Raw genomic sequence first — 23,384 nt, 5'->3', positions numbered from 1 at the left:
ACACCTAATGCACATCTCCACATATGTTGGCTTCAGGTGTGGCTTCTTTCCATCTACAAACCCAGCATGGACCATATGCAGACCAGAGTTGTCCTTCCCCAGTCCACGCTATCTTCCCTCGCATGATGGATCGATCCTTCCAAGGTCTTAAGCAGCAGCCCCTTCGCCATTCTCATACCACAGATCACCATCACGACAGATGCCTCCCTTACAGGTTGGGGAGCCCACCTGGACCACCACACAACCCAGGGTCCCTGGATGCCAAGGGAGGCCAGAATGAACATAAACGTGCTAGAGCTCTGGCAGTCCATTTTGTATGTCAGGCCCATCTCTCACTTGTCCAATCCCTCCACATTCAACTCCTTCCCAACAACATCACAGCAGTTGTGTATGTCAACAAGCAGAGCGATACCAAGTCTCTCTCCCTCAGCTCCAAGTCCGTACGCCTCTGGAACTGGTGCATCAAACACCACGTAATTCTTCAAGCCATGTACCTCCCAGGCATCTAGAACTCCCAGGCCGACTAACTCAGCTAGGCACTTTACATCAATCACGAGTGAGAGCTACACATCACCACACTACAGTACTACTACAAGCTCTGGAGCACCCTTTAATGGAACCTCTCTACCACGTCTGAGAACAGGAAACTGCCCCTCTATTGTTCCAGAGGGGCAATAGGGGAGGACTTGCATGGTGATGCTCTCCTCCTCCCCTGGAGCGGAGACCTTCTCTATGCCTTCCCTCCCATTCCCTTTCTTCCGCAAGTGCTATGCAAGATTTGCCGAGACAGAGTCACAGTACTACTCGTAGCCTCAGCAGTTCTGGTTCATGGACCTCATTTGACTCTCCACCCACACACGGATCTGCCTTCGCACACTCTCAGATCTACTCACATAAGATCGGGGGAGACTTGTGGATACCAAACTGAATCCTCTTCACCTCATGGCCTGGTATTTGGATGGGTGTCAAGGGTAGACCGGGCATGCTCCACCCCGGTGTGGCGAATCCTTACTCAAAGTAGGAGAGAATCCACCAGGGCATTCTACCGACTGAAATAGAGATGCTTCATGCTATGGGCTCACCATCACTAACTGAACACAGTATTTATACCAGTTGTCCTGAACTACCTTCTCACCCTCAAAATGTCCGACACAGCCCTCAACTCTGAATGGGTGCCCCTAGCATCAATCAGTACCTTTCTTCCCCCTGTTGACAGCACCTTGGTCTTTACTCACCCCACCACCGTCCGCTTCATGAAGGGTTTACTCAATACCTTCCCACCAGTACTGAAGCCCACACCCATATAGGATCTTAATCTCATCCTCCCGCTTTCACAAAACCATCCTTTAAACTGTTGCCAACATGCTCTCTCTCCCACCTCTCAATGAAAGTGACATTCCTGGTAGCCATAACTTCAGCCAGGCGGGTCAATGAGCTGGCAGCTATGACGGCAAATCCCCCTTACACCACATTCCAAAAGGACAAGGTGTCCCAGGGTCTCCATGCAAAATTTTCCCAAAGATCGTGTAGGCATTCCACCTGAACCAGTGCATCAATCTACCTATTTTCTACCCAAACCGCACACCTCCCACACTGACAGGGTCCTACACTCCCTCAATGTCTATCATGCATTGGCTTTCTACCTTCACAGGACTCAATCCTTTCGCACATTGCCGAAGCTCTGCATGGCCATTGCCGAACGGTCGAAGGGTCAAGCCTTCTCTTTCTAACGAATCTCCAAATGAGTCTCGGGGTGTATCCAAGAATGCTACAACCAGTCTGGTGTACCCACACTTGATAGAGTCTACGTGAGCACAGGTCACCACATCGGCCTCACTAGCAGATGTGTCCTGGCAAGACTTCTGTCGTACAGCCACCGGGTGCTCCGTCCACACCTTCACAACACACTATGCCATCGCACAAGCAGCAGCTACAGATGCAGCAGCTGGCCAGGCTGTTCTGAGGACAACGTTTCCATTAGCATCCTCGCACCCACATCCACACTGATGGCTGCTTGCAAATCACCCATGTGTGGAATACACATAGGGACCATCTCTCGAAGCAAAGGAGGAGGTTACTTACCTGTAATTGGAGGTTCTTCGAGATGTGCAGTCCTTATCTGTATTCCACTACCTGCCCTCCATCCCCTCTGCTTTGGACTACATTCTAAAATGGTAACAGGGATACTGGAGATGCGTGGACCCACACTACCTATTATACCCTCAGAAGGGAGAAAGAGGGGACACAGATACACATGTGGGTAAACGGACAGTGCTAAGAAATATTTTCAGACTCAGGTGCATGGTGCACATGTACATCCCCATGTTGAAATATAGATAGGGACCACACACTTGAAGAACCTCCAGTTATAGGTCAGCAACCTCCACATATTACCTCACCCATCCTGTCTCTCTAGTACCCTGATACCAACACTGGTACATCATCACTGTATATATATTGTTAAGTAAATCCTATTTTTACTAGATTTGTCCATGGTGTTGGCAAACCCTGAAAGGGTAACAAGATTTTTTTCTTTGAGTGATGTTCCCAATGTGTATTCCACACATAGATATGCATGCACACCATGTACTTAAGTCCAGAATTTTTTGCAATCAGTGTCCATTGGCGTGCACTTGCACTGTAGCTCTTCTCATGATCTGAATCGAGGGCATATAGGGCTGTATGGGCAAATGCTTCTCCAGTTCAGACTGCAGCATGCCCTGAGTCAGAATCTGCAGTGTCCTCAGCTTCTTTTTGCTATGTTATTCCTGTAAGAATTGTTTGTAGTTAGTTGGTTTTTAGTAGTTTTCCGTTGAGAAGTCTGGGGTTATGCTTACGATCCCAGGGTTCAAAAAGTGTGTTTCCTGCCCTCTCTCCTTTTCTATGAGCAACAAACATCAATGCTATCTCTGTTGCCTGGGTGAGGCTCACATTTCTCCAACTGCAGCATCTGTTGCTCTTTTCCCCCTAGAACTCCTGAGGGTTGGGAACTGAGACTCAAAAAACATCTCATGGAGAAGATAATGAAGCCCCAATCCAGTCGGGGCTGCAGACCCCCACCCGTACATCAGCCACAACAAGTGAGCAGCACTTCTCCAAGAACAAGCTCGGGAACAGAGGCTAAGTCTCCTAAGCCGAAAGAGAAGGCTTCACAGGATAGTAAAGGACACTCTCATAGACATAAGGCCAAGTCATTGGTGTCTAAGTCTATCCCAAAAAGAAGGGATCCCTCCCCAACCTCATCAGAGTTGGGAGAGCCAGTGCACACGAGTGCGAAAGTCTTATACCTGCTTAAATCTTCTTGACAAGATAAGGAGGTGTGCGAGGATACAGATCCAACAGTTCTGACACCAGCTCCAGTGGTGAATACGTGAGACAGACAGCTCCTGGTGCTTCCATCTACTTCGGTACCAACAGCAATGCAGCCTCAGAGAGAGCCGACAGCCAGGGTGACCAGAGAGGCTCCAGCTCAACCACTGGACTCTCATATTCCCAGACAGTCAGAGATGTATGTCTCCCCAGAAGACATTTTTGCTCTCCCCTCTCTGCATTCACCATTCCTATCGGGTCCATCTATATTCCAGTACATGGTTACACTGGAGGAGGAGTCTGTCACAAGGAGACAGTTATTTCCCTATTCCACCTGCCGGCCTTGAAGCATAGCCATTGGTACTGTCGGTCCCATGGGTAATCAGGGATCCAGCCTTCTCTTCCGATGAGTTGGAGGCACCCAGGAGCCTCTGAGGCACTGAAGAGAGGCGACCGTGGACAGAAGCCCTAGAAGGTCAGGATTCCAACCTCCAATCCAACACAATTGGCCAAGGGACACATGGTACCCTATGCTGTGGGGTCCCCCTCTGCTGGTGGATCCATCTTACTGGCAATATTGTGGACTGTGGGAGCCCTACCTCAGACACCCAGGATCAGTGCTTGAGTCCTGCTTGCTATCGCCTGGCCACATGCAACCAACCCCATATGAGTATTCAGAGAAGGAAGGTGAGCCAGATCCAACGGTTCTGGGAGCAATCTCGGCATCATCACCGGATGAATTGGTCACTCTATCTTCTCTGTCTTCACCAGGTGAGTTTAAACAATACCAAAATCTCATGCACAAGGTGGCAGCAGAGATACAAATCTAGCTGGAGGAAATTCAGGAGTCCCCGCAAAGCTTACTAATCACACTGCAGCCCTCTGGTCCCAGTAGAGTGGCCCTTCTCATCAACGAGGCTGTCATGGACCCAGCAAAGGTAGTTTAGCACACTCCTGCTTCTTATGCTCCCACTCCTAAGAGGGCTGAGAAGCGCTATTTTGTCCCATCCAAGGGAGAGAGTTCCAGTTCTCTCACCCTTCGCCAAATTCCCTGGTGGTGAGGTGGCTACTGAGCAGTCTACGCAACAGCATCCAAATGCTGCTACTCCTGATAAGGGACACATGAGACTCGACCTTCTGCCTCCCTCCAGTTCAGGATCTCTAATTATCAGATCCTCTTGGACAAATATGGTTTGATCAATTATACTAGATTTCTAGAGTTTAAGGACAAGCTCTCTGAGGAGGATAGAGCCCATTTCCAGGCCTTAGTGGATGCGGGCAAATGGGTGACCAAAACTTCCCTCCAGTCTGTAGTGGACTCAGCAAATACCACATTGAAGGGCATGGTTACGGCCATTGTCATTAGGAGAGACTCGTGTTTGTGATCCTCAGGTTTCCCTAGAGAGGTGCAGAGTGCCATCCAAGATCTGCCCTTCGATACTAATAACTGTGACAGGGTCGGGCCAGATGGCTACAGGAGAGTGATAGAAGGCAGATATATTAGCCCCAGATTAAGTAGGTCCCTTTTTCCTCGGTAAGGTAACAGGGAAGGTTCCAGAACAATCAGAACTTTCTAGAAACAATTAAGGCAGGCAAATCAGGGCACCTGGGTTTAAAAAGGAGCTCACTTCAGTTTGTGGTGCGCGTGTGAGGAGCTGGGAGCAAGAGGCACTAGGAGCTGAGAGTGAGAAGGCGTACAGCTGGAGAACTGAGGAGTACAAGCATTATCGGACACCAGAGGAAGGTCCTGTGGTGAAAATAAAGAAGATGTTGGGAGGAGGCTATGGGGAAGTTGCCCAGGGAGTTGTAGCTGTCGCACAGCTGTTCGAGGAGGCACTCTAGACAGCTGTATTCCACAGGCCCTGGGCTGGAACCAAGAGCGGAGGGGGGGCCCGGGTTCCCCCTAAACCGCCCAACTCCTGATCAGACACAGGAGGAGTTGACCTGTACTGTTGGTTCACAAAAACAGCCAAACTGAGGGCTGCCGTGAATCTCCGAGGTGAGTAAACCCGCCAATAAGTAGAAGACCCACCAAGGTAGAGGAGGAACTTTGGCACAATGGTGTCAGGGGTGGGATTTGGTGTGCACAGCACGGCGGAAGGAGGGTGTTACTATTTTTTTTTTTTAAAAGAGAGGGTTCCCCCGCCACCACAATGGAGGAGGTAGTGCAGGCACTGGTACAAGCCACGGCTGTCCAGCAGGAGGCTATCCGTGTCCAGGCAGGTGACCAACAGGAGGCAGTGCGCTGCAGCAAGAGACTAATCACCTGCTGATGGACCAGGCCGCTCAAGACCGTGCTATGTTGCGGGAACTGGTAAATCAAGTGAAGGCCCTTATGGAGATGAACCACAGCCATGATGGTATGCGGATCATATGGGCCAGCAATTGCCTGCAGAAAATGACGGGGGAGGATGATGATAGAGGCATATCTCCTGGCCTTTGAAGGACAGCCCTATGGGAGGCCTGGCCTCGAGATCAGCGGGTCTCGCATCCTCGCCCCATTCCTGTGTGGGGAGGCCCAGAAGGCCTACTATGATTTGCCTGAAGAGGCTGTGGCAGACTTCCCCAGCTGAAAGCAGAGCTCCTAGCCAGATCTGGGGTAGCGATCACGGTGCAGGCCCAGCGATATCATGAGTGGAGGTACCAGGAAAACAAAACGCCACAGTCCCAATTATATGACCTCATCCATCTTGCACAAAAGTGGTTACGAACTGAGTCCCAGAGTCCGGAGGAGATACTAGAGGTTCTTGTCATCAACCAGTACATGAGAGGACCACCAGACCTTCACCCTGGGTAAGCCAGAACGAACTCTCCACCTACAATGAGGTGGTAGAGAGGCGAAGGACGGCGAGGGAGCTGACCTGACCAGTTAAAGAAGAAGCACCCCAGGTTAAACTAGCACCAAGCCATAGAGCTCGGGTGACTGGCCACCAGGAGAGCCTAGGTGGAAAAAGAGCGGGGCTGAAGGCCCTCCAGAAGCCAAAAAGAGTCGGAGCACTGAGGGGGAAGAGGATCATGATGTTAGGCTGCCCAAACCAAGAGACCGGGGAACACGTAGGGCTCCATACAGATGTTACGCTTGCAGGGAGTGGGGACACATAGCTGCACAGTGTCCCAATGCTGAGGAGCCTATGCAGTGTAACCTGGGGAACTGGGCAGACCCATGTTCCCTAATCCACCTTGTGGGGGTCTCACTAACCCCACATATATACACCAGACCAGTGAAGCTAAATGGGGTAGAGACCACGGCACTGGTTGATTCGGGGAGTGCTATCACGCTTGTCTCGGGGAAGCTCATGAAGCGTAATCAGCTGCTGTGGGCTAAGTGTACGGGGATAACATGCGGCCATGGGACAGTTGGTTATTACCCCACCATCCCAGTAAAAATCAAGATTCAGAGGAACACTACTGAGGTAGCAACTGGTGTAGTCCCTAAACTCCCATACCCAGTGCTCATAGGGAGGAACTTCCCAAGGTTTGGAGACTTACTCCCAGTAGGGGAATTGGAGAAAGGGGGAAACCCTGAAGTTAGTGAGGCATCCACAGTAGACCGTCAACCCCCAATCTTCTCTGAAATATCCCCAGATTTGTTCTCCACTCCCAGACAGGGTAGGAAGTCGAAAAGGGAAAGGAGGGCAGCTAAGGCCTTGGGAACCCGAATACTGGCCCAAAGCCAGAGGGTCGCTCTCATAGGTAGGCGGACCCGAGCAACTGAAAAGGAGGCCACCCAGGAGGGAGAAGCACCCAAGTCTGACCCACAGCCCAGCGCCTCTGAACCAGTAGAGGCAACAGAGACTGGCCCCCTAGATCTCGGGCAGATTAGCCCCGGGAGAGGAAATTTTGGACGGGAGCAGGCTGAAAACCCAAGGTACGACAGCATTAGGAAGGAGGTGACCGAAATAGATGGGGTCCCCTTGGAAGGGAAAATCCAGGGACCAGGACCCTACTTCATAATGAAAAAGAATCTCTTATATCGGGTTGCACCAGTACAGGGGCAGAAGGTACAGCAGATCCTAGTACCTCAAAAATACCAGAATGCTGTATTAAGTCTGGCCCATAGTCATCTTTTTGGGGGGAATTTGGGGGTAGAGAAGACCCTGGCACAGGTCCTGCGATGATTCTTCTGGCCCACAGTACATGAAGAAGTGTGGAGGTACTGTGCGTCCTGCCTGGAGTGTCAGCTGCACAGTCCCCATCCCCACTTGCGGGCACCTTTAGTACGCCTTCCCATCATAGAGGTGCCCTTTGAGCGAATAGCCATGGACCTAGTGGGACCCCTGGAGAAGACAGCCCGGGGCCATCAATATATACTTGTCGTTCTGGATTTTGCTACTCGCTATCCAGAAGCCGTCCCCCTGCAGAACACAGCCTCTAAAATGATAGCTAAAGAGTTGGTGGGGATCTTTGCCCAAGTGGGGCTACGAAAGGAGATATTAATAGACCAAGGTACCCCATTTACGTTGAAGCTAGTGAAGGACCTCTGTACGCTGCTCCATATCGAAACCCTGAGAACTCAGTCTTTCATCTGCAGACCAATGGGCTGGTAGAAAGGGGTTTAACCGAACCCTCAAGGCAATGATAAAGAAAGTGGTAAATCGGGACGGGAAGGATTGGGACACCCTACTATCCTACCTTACGTTTGCAATCTGGGAGGTACCTCAGGCGTCAACTGGGTTTTCCCTCTTTGAATTATTATACAGACACCACCCCCGTGGCATACTAGATATCGCGAAAGAAATCTGGGAAGAGGAACCCAATGAGGGGAGAAATATAATTGACCATGTGTTGCAGATGCGAGAACGGATAGCCCGGGTCACCCCTATTGTACGGGAACATTTGGAAAAGGTGCAGGAGGCCCAGAGAACCCCTTACAATCACCAGGCAAAAGTCCGACAATTCCAACGAGGGGATCAGGTGATGGTACCCATGGCAGAAAGCAAGATTTTGGCTCAATGGCAGGGGCCCTATGAGGTGGTTGAACCCGTGGGGGAAGTAACCTACAAGGTGCGGCACCCAGGATGCCGGAAACAAGAACAAATTTATCTCATTAACCTCTTAAAGCCTTGTCACCAGCGAGAGGCGTGTGTAGTGGCCCAAGAGACCCCCTATCCAGGGAAATAACATGCAGGAGCGGATCAGGATATCCACTGATCTGACACCAAACCAGAAGAAGGAGATAACTGAGATGATCAACTGATACCAGGACGTGTTTTCAACTAAACGAGGTTGGACCACCGAAACATATCACCACATTATCACAGACCTTGGGGCAAAAGTAACTTTAAGGCCTTATCGGGTCCCAGCGGCAAAAAGGGAGATCAAGGCAGAGGTAAAAAGGATGTTGGAGCTGGGAGTCATCGAAGAGTCCCATAGTCAGTGGTCAAGCCCGATTGTGTTGGTGCCCAAACCCGATGGCACCACTAGGTTTTGTAATGGCTTTTGCCGGCTGAATGAGATATCCAAATTCAATGCATACCCCATACCCCATATCTATGAGTTAGTTGACCGCCTGGACAACGCCCGAATTTTGACCACCCTTGATTTAACGAAGGGATACTGGCAGATTCCCCTTGCCAAAGATGCGAAAGAAAAAACGGCATTCTCTACCCCAGAGGGTCTGTTTGAATATACTGTTCTTCCTTTTGGACTGCATGGGGCACCTGCCACCTTCCAGCATCTTATGGACAAGCTCCTACGACCCCATACCAGTTATGCAGCGGCATACCTGGATGATGTGATTATTCACACCCCCGTCTGGGAAATCCACTTGGAAAAGGTGGAAGTGGTTCTGAACACACTAAGACGAGCTGGCCTCACAGCCAACCCAGCCAAGTGTGCTATAGGGCTAGCCGAGGCTAAATACCTTGGCTACATTGTAGGAAGGGGTATGGTTAAGCCCCAACTAAACAAACTAGAGGCTATCCAAAGTTGGCTCCAGCCTAATCAGAAAAAGCAAGTCCGGGCATTCCTGGGTATGGTGGGGTATTACCGACGATTTATTCCCCATTTTGCTACCAGAGCGAGTCCTCTGACAGACCAGATAAAAGCCCGGGGTCCGGCCATGGTGAAGTGGACAGATGCCACAGAGAAAACATTCATGGATCTACGGACAGCCTTCTGCAGTAATCCTGTGCTTAGCCCCAGACTTCAACAAAGAATTCATTTTACAGACAGATGCATCTGAAGTAGGATTGGGAGCTGTCCTATCACAGAAGGTCGGAGATGAAGAACACCCAATCCTCTACCTCCCGAGAGAGCAGAAGTATGCCGTAGTTGAAAGAGAGTGCCTTGCTATGAAATGGGCCATGGAAACACTTCGTTATTACCTACTGGGACAACGGTTTTCCTTTGTGACCGACCATGCACCCCTCCAGTGGATGCAGCAAAATAAAGAGAAGAATGCAAGGGTGACCAGATGGTTCCTGTCCCTACAACCTTTCCAATTCACCATACAACACCAGGCTGGCAGCCACCATGGCAATGCAGATGGCTTGTCACGGGTACACTGCCTGACATCCCAAGTTGCCCAATCCCTTGGTGTTGAGCAGAGGCGGGGGGCTATGTGACAGGGTCGGGCCAGGTGGCTACACGAGAGAGTGATAGAAGACAAAAAGAAAAGGAGTACTTGTGGCACCTTAGAGACTAACAAATTTATTAGAGCATAAGCTTTCGTGAGCTACAGCTCACTAGCTCACGAAAGCTTATGCTCTAATAAATTTGTTAGTCCCTAAGGTGCCACAAGTACTCCTTTTCTTTTTGCGAATACAGACTAACACGGCTGCTACTCTGAAACCTGTGATAGAAGACAGATATATTAGCCCCAGGTTAAGTAGGTCTTTTTTCCCTGGGTAAGGTAACAGGGAAGGTTCCAGAACAATCAGGAACTTTCTAGAATCAATTAAGTCAGGCTAATCAGGGCACCTGGGTTTAAAAAGGAGCTCACTTCAGTTTGTGGTGCGTGTGTGAGGAGCTGGGAGCAAGAGGCACTGGGAGCTGAGAGTGAGAAGGCGTACAGCTGGAGAACTGAGGAGTACAAGTATTAATAGACACCAGGAGGAAGGTCCTGTGGTGAGAATAAAGAAGCTGTTGGGAGGAGGCCATGGGGAAGTTGCCCAGGGAGTACTGTACTGTTGGTTCACAAAAACAGCCAAACTGAGGGCTGCTTTGAATCTCTGAGGTGAGCAAATCCCCCAATAAGCAGAAGACCCACCAAGGTAGAGGAGGAACTTTGTCACACAACCTATTCCTTGAGAAAACAGATGTGTTTCTCCACTCCCTCAAAGATTCAGAAACAATGCTTTACTTGCTGAGCATTTATACCCCTGTTCCCAAGAGGAAGCATCATAGACAGGTATATAGGTCAAGAACAACTTTTCAGCCCATTTATCATTAAGTCCTTAGGAGCCACCATAGAAGAGACAGAAGGTGTATAGACCCAGGAGTCCAGCCTTGGCAACATCCACTGCTGTTTAATGCTCTAATCCCCAGGGGAAAAGTTTCTTTTGATGGGAATGTTGAGACCTGTGTCCCTTTATTGAAGCCTTTCCTGTCTCCTATTTAGGTGTTTGGAGGCTGCCTTCCTCAATTTGTCAAAAATTGGACATCCCAAACTACAAACAAATCGCATTAGAGGTATCCAGTTAGTGACATCTCCTTCCCAGTTCTTCTTCAGGGATCAATCTTAAAATGAGATTTTACAACAGGAAGTGAACTCCCTGCACCTCAGGGGAGCCATAAAAAAAGTTCCATCTCAATATCATGGGAAGGGATTCTATTCCTGTTACTTCCTGATTCCCAAGAATACTGGAGGCCAGTTCTTAGTCTATGTCAGTTAAGTTTATTCAAAATCTAAAATTCCACATTATCTCCGTGGCAATCATGACCATTAACAATTCAGAGTCTTCCCCTTTGGTCTGGACGCAGCACCTGGGGTGTTTACAACATTTTCTCAGTTGTGGTTGCTGGGATGAAAAGAGAAGGATTTACAGTCTTCTCATACCTCAATGACTGGCTTCTCAGAGGCAACTTTAAAAAGGGGAATCTGAGGAACTACAGACCTGTCAGCCTCACCATTTTGAAGCACTTGGAGGAGAGGAAGGTAATCAGGAACAGTCAACATGGATTTACCAAGGGCAAGTCATGCCTTGCCAACCTGATTGCTTTCTATGATGAGATAACTGGCTCTGTGGATATGGGGAAAGCAGTGGACATGATTTACCTTGACTTTAGCAAAGCTTTTGATACAGTCTCCCACAGTATTCTTGCCAGCAAGTTAAAGAAGTATGGATTGGATGAATGGACTATAAGATGGATAGAAAGCTGGCTAGATCGTCAGGTTCAACGGGTAGTGATCAACGGCTCAGTGTCTAGTTGGCAGTTGGTATAAAGCAGAGTGCCCCAGGGGTCGGTCCTGGGACCGGTTTTGTTCAACATCTTCATTAATGATCTGGATGATGTGATGGATTGCACCCTCAACAAGTTCGCAGATGACTCTAAGCTGGGGGGTGAAGTAGATACGCTGGAGGGTAGGGATAAGGTCCAGAGTGACTTAGACAAATTGGAGGATTGGGCTAAAAGAAATCTGATGAAGTTCAGCAAGGACAAGTGCAGAGTTCTGCACTTAGGATGGAAGAATCCCATGCACTGCTACAGGCTGGGGACTGACTGGCTAAGCGGCAGTTCTGTACAACAGGACCTGGGGATTACAGTGGACGAGAAGCTGGATATGAGTCAACAGTGTGCCCTTGTTGCCAAGAAGACTAACGGCATATTGGGCTGCATTAGTAGGAGCCACTGCCAGCAGATGGAGGGAAGTGATTATTCCCCTCTATTCAGCACTGGTGAAGCCACAGCTGTAATATTGCGTCCAGTTTTGGGGCCTCCCATTACAGAAAGGATGTGGACAAATTGGAGACAGTCCAGCGGAGGGTAACAAAAATGATTAGGGGCCTGGGGCACATGACTTATGAGGAGAGACTGAGGGAACCAGGCTTATTTAGTCTGCAGAAAAGAAGAATGAGGGGGGATTTGATAGCAGCCTTCAACTATCTGAAGGCAGGTTCCAAAAAGGATGGAGCTAGGCTATTCTCAGTGGTGGCAGATGACAGAACAAGGAGCAATGGTCTCAAGTTGCAGTGGTGGAGGTCTAGGTGGATATTAGGAAAAACTATTTCACTAGGAGGGTAGTGAAGCACTGGAATGGGTTACAATGGAGGTGGTGGAATCTCCATCCTTAGAGTTTTTAAGGCCCAGCTTAACAAATCCCTAGCTGGGATAATTTAGTTGGGGCTGATCCTGCTTTGAGCAGGGGGTTGGATTAGATGACCTCCTGAGGTCTCTTCCAACCCTAATCTTCTATGATCCTATAACTCCTAAAAGGAGGTCCACAGGGCAATCTGTATTCTGCTCAATCTTTTACTTTCCTTAGGTGTCTACATCAATCATGCAAAATCCATGTTGGCCCACATAAGGTGCATAGACTTCATAAGGGTGACGTTAGACTCAACTACACAAGAGTGTATCTACCTCTCAGATAGGTTTCAGGCCACAAGCATTCTCATGCCCCAGATCTCTATTAGACCCAGGACATCAGTCAGAACTTGCCTTTCCCTCCTTGGCCACATGACTTCATGCACATATGTGACACCGTTTGCCAGGCTACATCTACAATGCCTAGAAGCTTGGCTTCTCTCAGAGTATTCATCAGAGAAGAGCACCATAAACAAGGTCCCAATTCCACTCACGTTACCAGGCTCTCTTGTCTGGTGGACACACCAACACCTGAAGCAACCATCATCACTGGTGCCTCCCTTTTGAGTCACAGTGTACACCTGGAAGATTGTATGGTACAGGTCGTCTGGACCTTCGTCAGTCTAGAATGCATATCAGCTTACTAGAACTCAGTGTGGTTCATTGAGCCTGCAATGCCTTCCTCCCATGACTCATCCAATCCAAACATTTTCAGATAACATTGGACAATATGCAGCAATATCTTATATAAACAAGCAAGGGGGAAAGAGATCTCTCTCTTTGTGCATCATATCACATAACTCCATCAACACCATACTTACAAGGGATGCAAAATTCCCTAGCAGACTGCCTGAGCAGATGTTTTTCCACAAATCACGAATCAGAGTCATGATTTGGTTATCAATGACATGTTTGCTCAGTGGGGAATGCCAGCCTGAGAACTTTTCGCCTCACACGTGAACAGGAAGCTTCCTCAGTATTTCTCCAGAGCATCCCTGGGAAAGACTTATTGGGAGATGCCCTCATGTTGTGGAAGGGCTGCATGGGATATGCTTTCTCTCTAGTTCCTTTGATACCACATTTTTCCCCTGAGCTCTGCTGAGATAGAGGACAGATCTACACTAGAAGCACTACATCAGCAGAGAGCTCTGCATTGGCATATTTACTCCATTGCACCCAACTGGCTGAATCAGGTCCGGTTCACTGATGTGAAGAAGCTTTCGGTAGAGCCAACCATGATCATCTGCACATTGCCTGACTTTCTAACACAGCACAGGGGCAAGGTCACAAACCAGGGCCACTGCAATTCAGAGCCTGGTATTTGGATCGGCATCAGGGATAGAAGGCTCATGTTCCAAGAGGGCAATCCATCTTTAACCAAAGTGGAAAACATTCTACGAGAAGCTGTTCCTCAGCTAAATGGAAGCTTTCCTCAATTTGGGTTCATCAACACAATTTGTCTCTGGACTCTGTCGGAATCCTTCATATATTAAAATTATCTCTTTACCCTTAAGCCTTTGGGTCTTGCATTCAATTTTCTGTAGGTGTATTTAGCGGCAATCAGTGCTTTCCATCCTCTAGTGCAGGGATGGCCAACCTGAGCCTAAGAAGGAGCCAGATTTACCAATGTACATTGCCAAAGAGCCACAGTAATACGTCAGCAGCCCTCCCATCAGCTCCCCCCGCGCCCAGCACTTCCCACCCACTGGCAGCCCTGCTGATCAGCACCTCCCCCTCCCTCCCCGCACCTCCTGATCAGCTGTTTTGTGGCATGCAGGAGGCTCTTGGGGTGGAGCGGAGGAGTGAGGGCACAGCAGGCTCAGGGAAGGGGGCAGAAAGGGTAGAATGGAGGCAGGACCTGTGTCAGAGCCAGGGGTTGAGCATTGAGCACCTCCTTGCATATTGGAAAGTTGGCACCTGTAGCTCCAGCCCCGGAGTCGGTGCCTATACAAGGAGCTGCATATTAACTTCTGAAGAGCCACACGTGGCTCCGGAGCTACAGGTTGGCCACCCCTGCTCCAGTGTATAACTGTATGATTTTTCACATACCATCACAACTAGATTTTTTTAAGGGAATTCTCAGATCCTTTCCACCAGTGATGAAGTCCGCACCACAGTGGGACCTCAGTTTTGTTCAGTTGTGTCTCACTGAGACTCCCTTTGAGCCACTGGCTCCATGCTCTATGATCCATCTGTCCATTAAGGTGGCCTTTCTGATAGCCATAACGTTGTCCAGAAGAGTCAGTGAACTGGGAGCGCTTATGGTCATAAGTCATCTGTCTTGGATGTTTTAGACATAACAAATCCTGCATCTTGGCAGGGGGTTAGACTTGATGACCCTTGCAGTCCCTTCTAATCCTATGATTCTATGGTGGGCCCACCATATACTACTTTCTGTAAAGAAAAGGTCCCCACTATGTCCCCACTCCAGATTCATACCTAAGGTAGTTTTCGAGTTTCATATGAGTCACATAATCCACTCCCCTGTATTTTTTCCTAAACCACGTGCCTTGGAAGAGGAGAGAGGACTGCAATCTCTGGACATCCGGAGAGCTTTGGACTTTTATCTGCAGAGAACAAGGGACATTACAAAGACACCTAAACTATGTTTTTCCATAGAGGAATGATCAAGAGGTTAACCTATATCAGTGCGGAGGCTTTTGAAATGGATCTTGCGTTGTATTACTCTTTGTTACCAACTAGCTGGCATCCCCCCACCAGAAGGGGTAAAGGCTCATTCCACCAGGAGCAAGCTGCTTCAGCTTCATCTCTGAGAGAGATACCCATACTAGATATATGTAATGCAGTGTGATGGGGTATGCAAATCCCACACTAGTCAACAAGGGGTTAAGGAGCTGGTCTGGCCTCAGCCAGCTCCATCCTGCCACACCTGCAAGCAATGCACAGACTAGAGGGGGAGTTTAAAGGAAGCAGAATAGCTCATTTGGGGGCAGACAAGGGAAGAGCGCAAATCTGCAATTTGCAGCTCCTGAGAAGAGCTGAAGGAAGGCAAGATCTCGCCCTACAACAACTGCCCAAAGGTCCCTCCTGATAGAAGGGAGGACCTGCTTCAGATACACCCCTAGAGGGAGGCATTCCTCTCTCTCTCGTATAGACTCAGTTTGTTTGTGTTAAGTCACCTAGTTTTGTTTATGGACTACCCCAGCAGAGGAGAGACCTGGAAGTGAGCTGGCTGAGGGCCAAGCAACAGGAGGAGGCTCCCCTGGTGAAGTCTCTGGTAATTTGCCATGAAATTTTACTTGGAACATGTCATTAGCCTTTGGAAACAAGAGACTGTTAAACTTAAGCCTAGCATATTATCACTATGTAAGGAAGAGCCTATCTTCCTTCACTTTATTTTTAGCACATTGTGGAATTGAGTACCATTTTCACAGAAAGCACTTTTATGTAGTCTTGGTGTGCATATGCACCCAGTAGAATATATTAATTGGTCTTCCAGTTCACTCTGTCTGGTTTCATAATTATTGGGGGGAGAAAAGGTTAGGTCTTAGAAATTTCTTCCATAGTGCTTTGCAATTGCAAAATAAATGGAAAGTTGGCCCTACTCTCAATTTCCATACAACTTTTAAGATTGAATTTAGTTTGAAATGGGGGGTGTCCTCATTTTTTGACAATCACACAACATGGGACATATTAATAGTTGCATCCATTTTTTTAAAATGCTTTTACTTGTGTTGTGATGCAGGCAGGGACTACTGTTCTGTAACTGGGGGGCTGTATTCATCAGAGCTACTCTAAGGGGTAAGGGAGAGAATTCTAGCTGTTGCTCTAGGACCCTGCCTATCAGAGGAAAATTTTTGTCCCCCTTACCCATCTGCTTTAGGAGGACAAGGACCAGGCCTGGGCAACAGAGAAGAGCTATAGATAGCCAGCTGAATTGCCTGGGAAGTACATTCCTCTGAGCCATCTTCTGATTGACTAGTGGTGAGGGTGTCAAAACTCTCCCCCGCCCTTTCACTCAGCAGCCGCATACCCTCCCCATGTACACCAGACACACATGTAGGAGCCGGAAGCAAGAGAAAGCTGCCCGCTGTTGTCCAGATAGAGAGCTTTATAAGAGTATATGATTTCTTGCTCTAATCAAGAAATGTAATTTTTGGCTGTTATTCCTTTTTAAACTGCTTGAAAGAAGATATGGGAGACTTCTTTTAAAATTTTAACCCAGATATTATAATATGTAATTGTTCAATGTCTTCTATGTTTGTTTTTTTCTTTCCCCACAAAGGCGGCTTTCTTCACTTATGTGGGAAGTTCGGTACATAGAACATAATACACGCACGTTCAATGAACCAGGAAGCCCTATTGTTAAATCTGCCAAATTCGTTACAGATCTTCTGCTACACTTCATAAAGTGAGTTGATGAACAGATCTAATATTTTTGTTCTATTTTCTAACAACGGATAAAAAGTGACTAGTAGCTAATTTTGCATGTTAATGTGAGCCTGCCACCTACTCTACAGAAGGTCAGAAGTGCAAAACATTTATGTTTAGAAAAGGAGAGGGGAAATTCAAAGGCTATGTAAAGAACATTATGCCAATTACTGCAAAATAGGATTCAGTTTAATACACTGGAGTTTATAAAACAAAACATTTCAGAAACAAGGAATTGAATAATGACAAATTAGAAATTGAATCTGGACATTAACATCCTAAGATTTTTTTTTCCCAGGAAGTATTTATGTAGGGTATTAAGAAATATTTGAAACTTTCTAAAAGCAGAAATGTACCAATTACTCTGGAAAGGGAAATTTCAATATTAAATTAATTATGATATATAGTCTGATTTTTCATTTGCTACATGAGCTTTCTGACAAGTGATAGATTTAGTGGTTTGTACAGGGTGCAGATACAAAAACAGTCTCTTGAACACAGTATTAAAACATGGAGCTAATAATACAATACTTGTAGGAATTTCATTCTAAAACCTTCCCATTTGGTGTAACTAGAGCTAGTTGGAAAATGGTAATTGTGTTTTATGAAAAATTGAAAAATGTGTGTGGTTTGCAAAACTTTTCATTTTTTATTATAATTTTAAATAAAATATTTTGAGAATTTTTGATGTAAAAACCTACTTTCAATTTAATTTCTTCCCCCTCCACTCTTTTCTCTAGTGGAAAAAAAGTAAAGGGGAAGTTTAAAACAAAAAGGTAAGGGAGTGATTTTTCAGTAGCGCAGTCATGGCCTCTTAGACCAGATGGGCCCTTCCAATATTGTACTAAAATTCAGTAGAGAGTAGAAATAAGAGTCTTTGTCAGCATTTTATTTGTTTAACAATTTATTAATATACCATGCCAACTCGATCAGACCTATCTAGTCATTCTACCTCATTCTATTGAGGGAGTAGATCAAGGAGCATTAGAGAATTGTTAATGTGCGGCAGCAGGGTCCACACAAACAATTAGTGTGCAGCAGGGAAGTGCCAAGTAGATTTACATCCCAGTTTGTCACCAATTAAATGTTTGTGTAGACAAGTCCTTAGACACATTGTGTAAGAGCTGTCTGGTCCTTAAATCACAGAAATGTTTATCCAGTTCTTGTTCGTTAGGAGCCACACACAGGGTACATGTCTATGCCGTAGTTAAATAGCCCTTAGCCCGAGCCCAAGCGAGCTGACTTGGACCATCCACAGGCTTTTAATTGCAGTGTAGACATACCCATACTCAACCAAAGAGCTCAAATTGGGGGCAAGGCAGGTCCCTGATAGCACTAGTGAATTAAAGAGTCCACTAGGTAAAACTACCTCCATAAGCCTCTTGCACAAAAGAAACAAAATGGGAGCTGAAGAACAAGATCCTGTAAAAATTTCAGTAAAAGATATTGTCTGTAATCCCACCTCCCCTTTGTGAGGGGAGTCCTGCAGAGGTGCAAAAATTTTGATTTGGCCAACAATGGCAATATAAGTACATGTAGCTGACGCCAAACCAGTATCTTGGGGGAGAGAGGCTCTTGCCCCAAACCCTTCAGCTTGATATCATGTAATAACCATCCTTTTTTCTGTTTTGGATAGGTTCTAATACGATGCCCACCACCATAATATATGAGCGCCTTCTAGTAGTACATTAAGCAACATGACTACATATCTGTCATGTGTTGTTTGTTCTCTCATCCTCTCCCCAGACAGAGAAGCGTGTGTAGTAGCATGTCTTGTATTGGTCAGGTGGTTTTTTTTTTTTTCTTGCTGGGATTGGTCCCACTCAGTCCCTTCTTGTTCTTCATTCGGTTACATGTAGTTGCTCACTCACTGCTTGCTTTCTGCTACTAATTCCGCTTTCCAGGCCTCTGCTTCTGTAACTGTGGGGGCTCATCACTCCCTCCCAGCGCTAGGCTGGCAGCTGCCTCCATTTGGGAGAGGAGCTGCCACTGCTACAGTCACAGCACGGAGTCTTTCCACCCTGCACATACCAGGCTCCCCACAGCCAAAAGGAGAAGATTGGGGTTGGGGCAGTGACCAGGTGCTTTGCAATGGGAGTTCAGCAAAATAAATCCTTGGATACCAGTAGGGGGTAGTAGGATCCCCTCTATCCTGGCAGGGAGGAAGGTCTCTCTCTGTCACACAACTGAGATGTTGCTAGTGCTGACGCCCCCAGTATCCAAAGCATCTGCATCTCCTCTCCCAGACACCAGACTTGTTAATACACACACATTCTACGCTGTGTATTAGTTAAATATAATATACATAATATTCCTAACACAAAAGCAAGGAAATTGTTTTAAGACCTCAGCAGTATATACGCCCTATTCCTCCATCCACAGAGACACCACCCCTCATTACTAGAATAACCACTACACAATCTTAACTCTACCTGACTAGGAGTACCAGCCTTCCAAACTCACTGCCATTACTACCAGAAACAAGCCAGGCTTTTCTCTTTTCCCTTTCTCCGTCTATCCCTTCTGTACAGTTCTGGAAAGTCACACAAACTCATGTTTTGGGAGGGCAACGTAGAAAAGCTGGCATTCAAGCTGGTTCAGGCCTGAATGGTTTTACAAAGAATCCTGGTCATTGACAAAATTACTGGCCTTTGTTAAAGAACCTCTTTTTCAATACAACACAAATGCCCCTACATTAGCAAAATCCGTTCCCCATGTACCATTTGCAGATGCAGGGAACGTTGCTGGAGATGTATGACAAAAGGGAGTGTTGTATTCCTTTCCTAAGGTGTTCAAAAAGGCTTATACATACCTCATCAGAGAATGGAGGTAGCAAATATACTTCATGTTCTCCATCTGTTAACTGCTGGGCATAAGGATTTGGTTATGAATAACATAATTAATCTTTTTCTTTTATTAATAAAATAATTGCATAACCTCAGAGAGACCCCCAGACTTTCACTATGCATTCATTTTTGACTTTGAACAGTATGTTGTTGAAACTGGAGAGGCCCAAAAAATTGAGAGACTCAGAATGTGAATTGTCTGGTTGAACTCAAATTAATTAACAGATTTACTTGAAAATTCCCAGAAAATTGAGGCTTTACTCAGATTATCCGCTGAAACTTTGGGGCAGACGCATTGTGCTTTACATACACAATAAAGGTTGAATTCCAGCTTTAAATATAATATAGAATACAGTGTTAACAATAGCATCACTACTGCTCCTCCATAATTCTTTGGGAAAAATAAACAAATGAAGGTCTTTCATTAGATAGGGATATAGTCCTACTTTTTATAAGCATCAATTATCATATTAAAATCATTAGAACACAAGGCTCTAGTATGACAGTTTTTTTCTCAATCTTACCCTTCCTGTTGATCTTTAAAACAGAATTGTTTCAAGGAAAGTTCAGAAAAGCTGCAGCGGTTCTATATTTGTTTGACAAAGTCGTCAGATATGTTCAAAGCTGTATTAGTTATCTGAGAGTGGGCAAATAATACTTATGAGCTAGATCACAGAATGTTGATTAGCAAATGCATATTTAAATAATTTGAAAAGAAAACATCTACAGATTTATTTATCTAGTAAGCCATAATGGCTCATAAGGAGATGATATAGCGCAGCAGTTCTCAAACTATGGGTTGGGATCCCAAAGTGGGTCGGGACCCCAGTTTAATGGGGTCACCAGGACTGGTGTTAGACTTGCTGGGCCCAGGGCTGAAGCCCAAGCCCCACCACCCAGGGCCAAAGCTCAAGCCCGGGGTCTTCAGCCCTGGGCAGCGAAGCTCAGGCATCGTCTTCAGCCCTGAGCAATGGGACTCAGGTTACAGGCTCCCTGCTTGAGGCTGAAGCCCTAGGGCTTCGGCTATGGCCCCTCCCACCTGGGGCGGCAGGACTCAGGTCGGCTCAGGCTTCAGTCCCCACCTCCTGGAGTCCTGTAGTAATTTTTGTTGTCAGAATTGGGTCACAGTGCAATGAAGTTTGAGAACTGCTGTTTGATATGCGTTTCTTAATATTGCCTCAATGTATATGTATTTACTGGAGTCACTGAAACTTATCATTTGTGACTTTGATGCAGGATGTATGCTCTGTAGTGAAGAGCCTCAAATATTTTAAAGTTATTGCACATGTGTAGCAACTTGCCTGGAAACATCAATGTTTCTGTTTATTTTGTTTTCAAATAGTAAAGGTGATGTGTAAATTAATTCCAGTTTATAAGTCAGTGTTTTAAGCTACATAGTAAAGGAGCAATAAAATATCCCAAAACAGTAAATCTGTGGCTTTTAGGATTGGGAGGTTTTTTGGTAGCATTCCATGTATTTCTTATTTTTTTTAATCCATTGTTCTTACATGCTTTTTTGTTGACTAAGGTCTAAACACAAAAGTTGCCCTGGTTTAACTAAAGGTACCTTTTTTAAAAACTGATTTAGCTAAGCTAGTGCAAAAAACCATGTGGACATTCTTATTTTGGTTTAATAATAGCTTGTATTGTTTTAGTCTGTGTCCATTAAAACACACCTTTAAATCAGCCACTGCAGCTTCTTTGTGTAGATTAGGTCTGAGTGTGTAAGTTATATAATCACTGAGCTGAAAAAGCAGAACATCTCGCAGATGTTGTGGTTGTCCTTTACTACTCTTTGTCCTAGGCAATTAACATTTTTATCAGTGACTTGGAAGAAAACAAAATCTTTACAATAAAGTTTTCAGATCACACAAAAATTGGGGAAGCAGTAAACAATCAAAAAAGGACAGGTCACTGACAGGGTGGATTTGATTTAAATCACTAGTCAGGAAGTCTTGATTTAATCATGGTTTTCTACATAAAAGTGCATTCTTGTTGGTTGTTATAGCCTTAATACATATTCTTCACAACTCAGAGATAGATTTAGGTTTCATTTTTAGAGGATACACACTATACATTTTTAAACAGTGATTTATTTTGAAAACTTTTCAGATTAGTTTTACAGATATATCAGAAAATTAATGATTGTTTGGTTATTTTATTTACCAAAGGTAATTGAAGCAGATATTTATGAAGTCACTGGGAGGTGAACTATCCCCATTCAATAGGTTAATCATTAATATTTGGAAGATTTTCTTGCCATGCTGTATTAGGAGGAGAACATCACCAGCCAGACATTTAAATTGTTTTATTTAACTAAAACAACAACATTAAGTATTCTGGATTTTTTTCTTCAACCGCAAACATATTATATTTTAACAAAACAAGTACATGTCCCTCGATTCTCACAGTTATCTCCAGACTTCTTCTCCTTGTTCAGATCTGTTCCGCCCCAACAATCTTCTATTCATTGAACTTTTTGAAACTTTGCACTTTTAGAGAGAGATAAGGAATTGACTCTGTGTACACAAATTTGCAGAGGGACAATAGAGTTAAAGTCTGCTATTTCTCACCTCTCTATATTATTTATTTACTTATTTAAAATATTTTTGCTGTTAACAAGCATGTTACCTCTGGAGACACAAATCCACAGTTTGAGAACTGCAAAACTAAGCATCTCTGATGGTATCTTCTAGACTGAGCACTGCGTCCCATTGGGTAGATAGAAAGATTAACCTAAATAATCTATATAGAAGCCTCTGGAGTCCCATAAAATTGGGTCCCTAATCCATGAAATATTGGAACTCATCTACAAAACTTTTCTTAAACATTACATTTTAGGTTATGATCAAAGGTTTTTTATTCTAAGAGGTTAAACCCCAAAATAATGTATTTGGGATAAAGTCTAGAATTTTTATAACTGATTATTTTATGCTGAAGGAGTGACATTTTTAATTTAAAAATATCTGTTACTGTAAAATAATTAGCCTTGGCAGGATTAGATTTTTATTGGTAAATGTTGATTTCACCGTACATACACACATACCAACAAAAAATATTTCCGTTGATGATAACTAAAATTTACAGCTCAGCAAAGTAAGAAAAATGCTTCTTAATAACTTACTAGATTTTGATATAAGGATAGTTACTTCATGACATTTTACATGATGTGATGTTAAAACTTAATAATCATTGAAACACAAGTAAAGTTTTTGAATCTCAACATCTACTATCATTGAGTATTTATTGTCTGATCTCCCCTATAACTTTATTACTATAAATTTCCTATAACTGTGAAAATTTAAATTGATAAAAATTAAAAAAGCTTACAAATAAACATCGATATCAGCCATTGAATTAAAAGAAATCAAATTATGCCAACCCTAAAAGTAATCGGTTAATTTTTCATATATTTTAAGAAATTTTGATAATCAGATATGTGGAGGTTCCTTACAAATTCCAGTGTAATAAACTAACTTTCTTATTGGTATATTTCTGAGTAGAATTAGTATGGCATTAATCAGTATTTCTGTAGTCATGATTATGTATGACTTGAAAAAATGTGTTCCACCTCTAAAAACAAGTTGA

The 23,384-nt window shown here is 45.2% G+C and overlaps 1 protein-coding gene across 5 annotated transcripts in view; it reads left to right on the top strand.

Annotated features, from left to right (window-relative positions):
- Window positions 1-23,384, top strand: part of LOC119853819 (pleckstrin homology domain interacting protein) — a 311,916-nt gene that overhangs the window by 262,608 nt on the left and 25,924 nt on the right. For all 5 annotated transcript variants that reach the window (XM_038397319.2, XM_038397318.2, XM_043510549.1 and 2 more), the window contains one exon: window positions 16,805-16,930. In XM_038397319.2, the coding sequence (XP_038253247.1) occupies window positions 16,805-16,930 (126 nt within the window). The remainder of the gene's footprint in view (window positions 1-16,804; window positions 16,931-23,384) is intronic.

This window comes from Dermochelys coriacea, chromosome 3 (genome assembly GCF_009764565.3).
Source record: "Dermochelys coriacea isolate rDerCor1 chromosome 3, rDerCor1.pri.v4, whole genome shotgun sequence".
NCBI lineage: Eukaryota > Metazoa > Chordata > Testudines > Dermochelyidae > Dermochelys > Dermochelys coriacea.
Note: the sequence above shows the minus strand (reverse complement) of the source record. Positions and strands in the feature narration are given on the sequence as shown.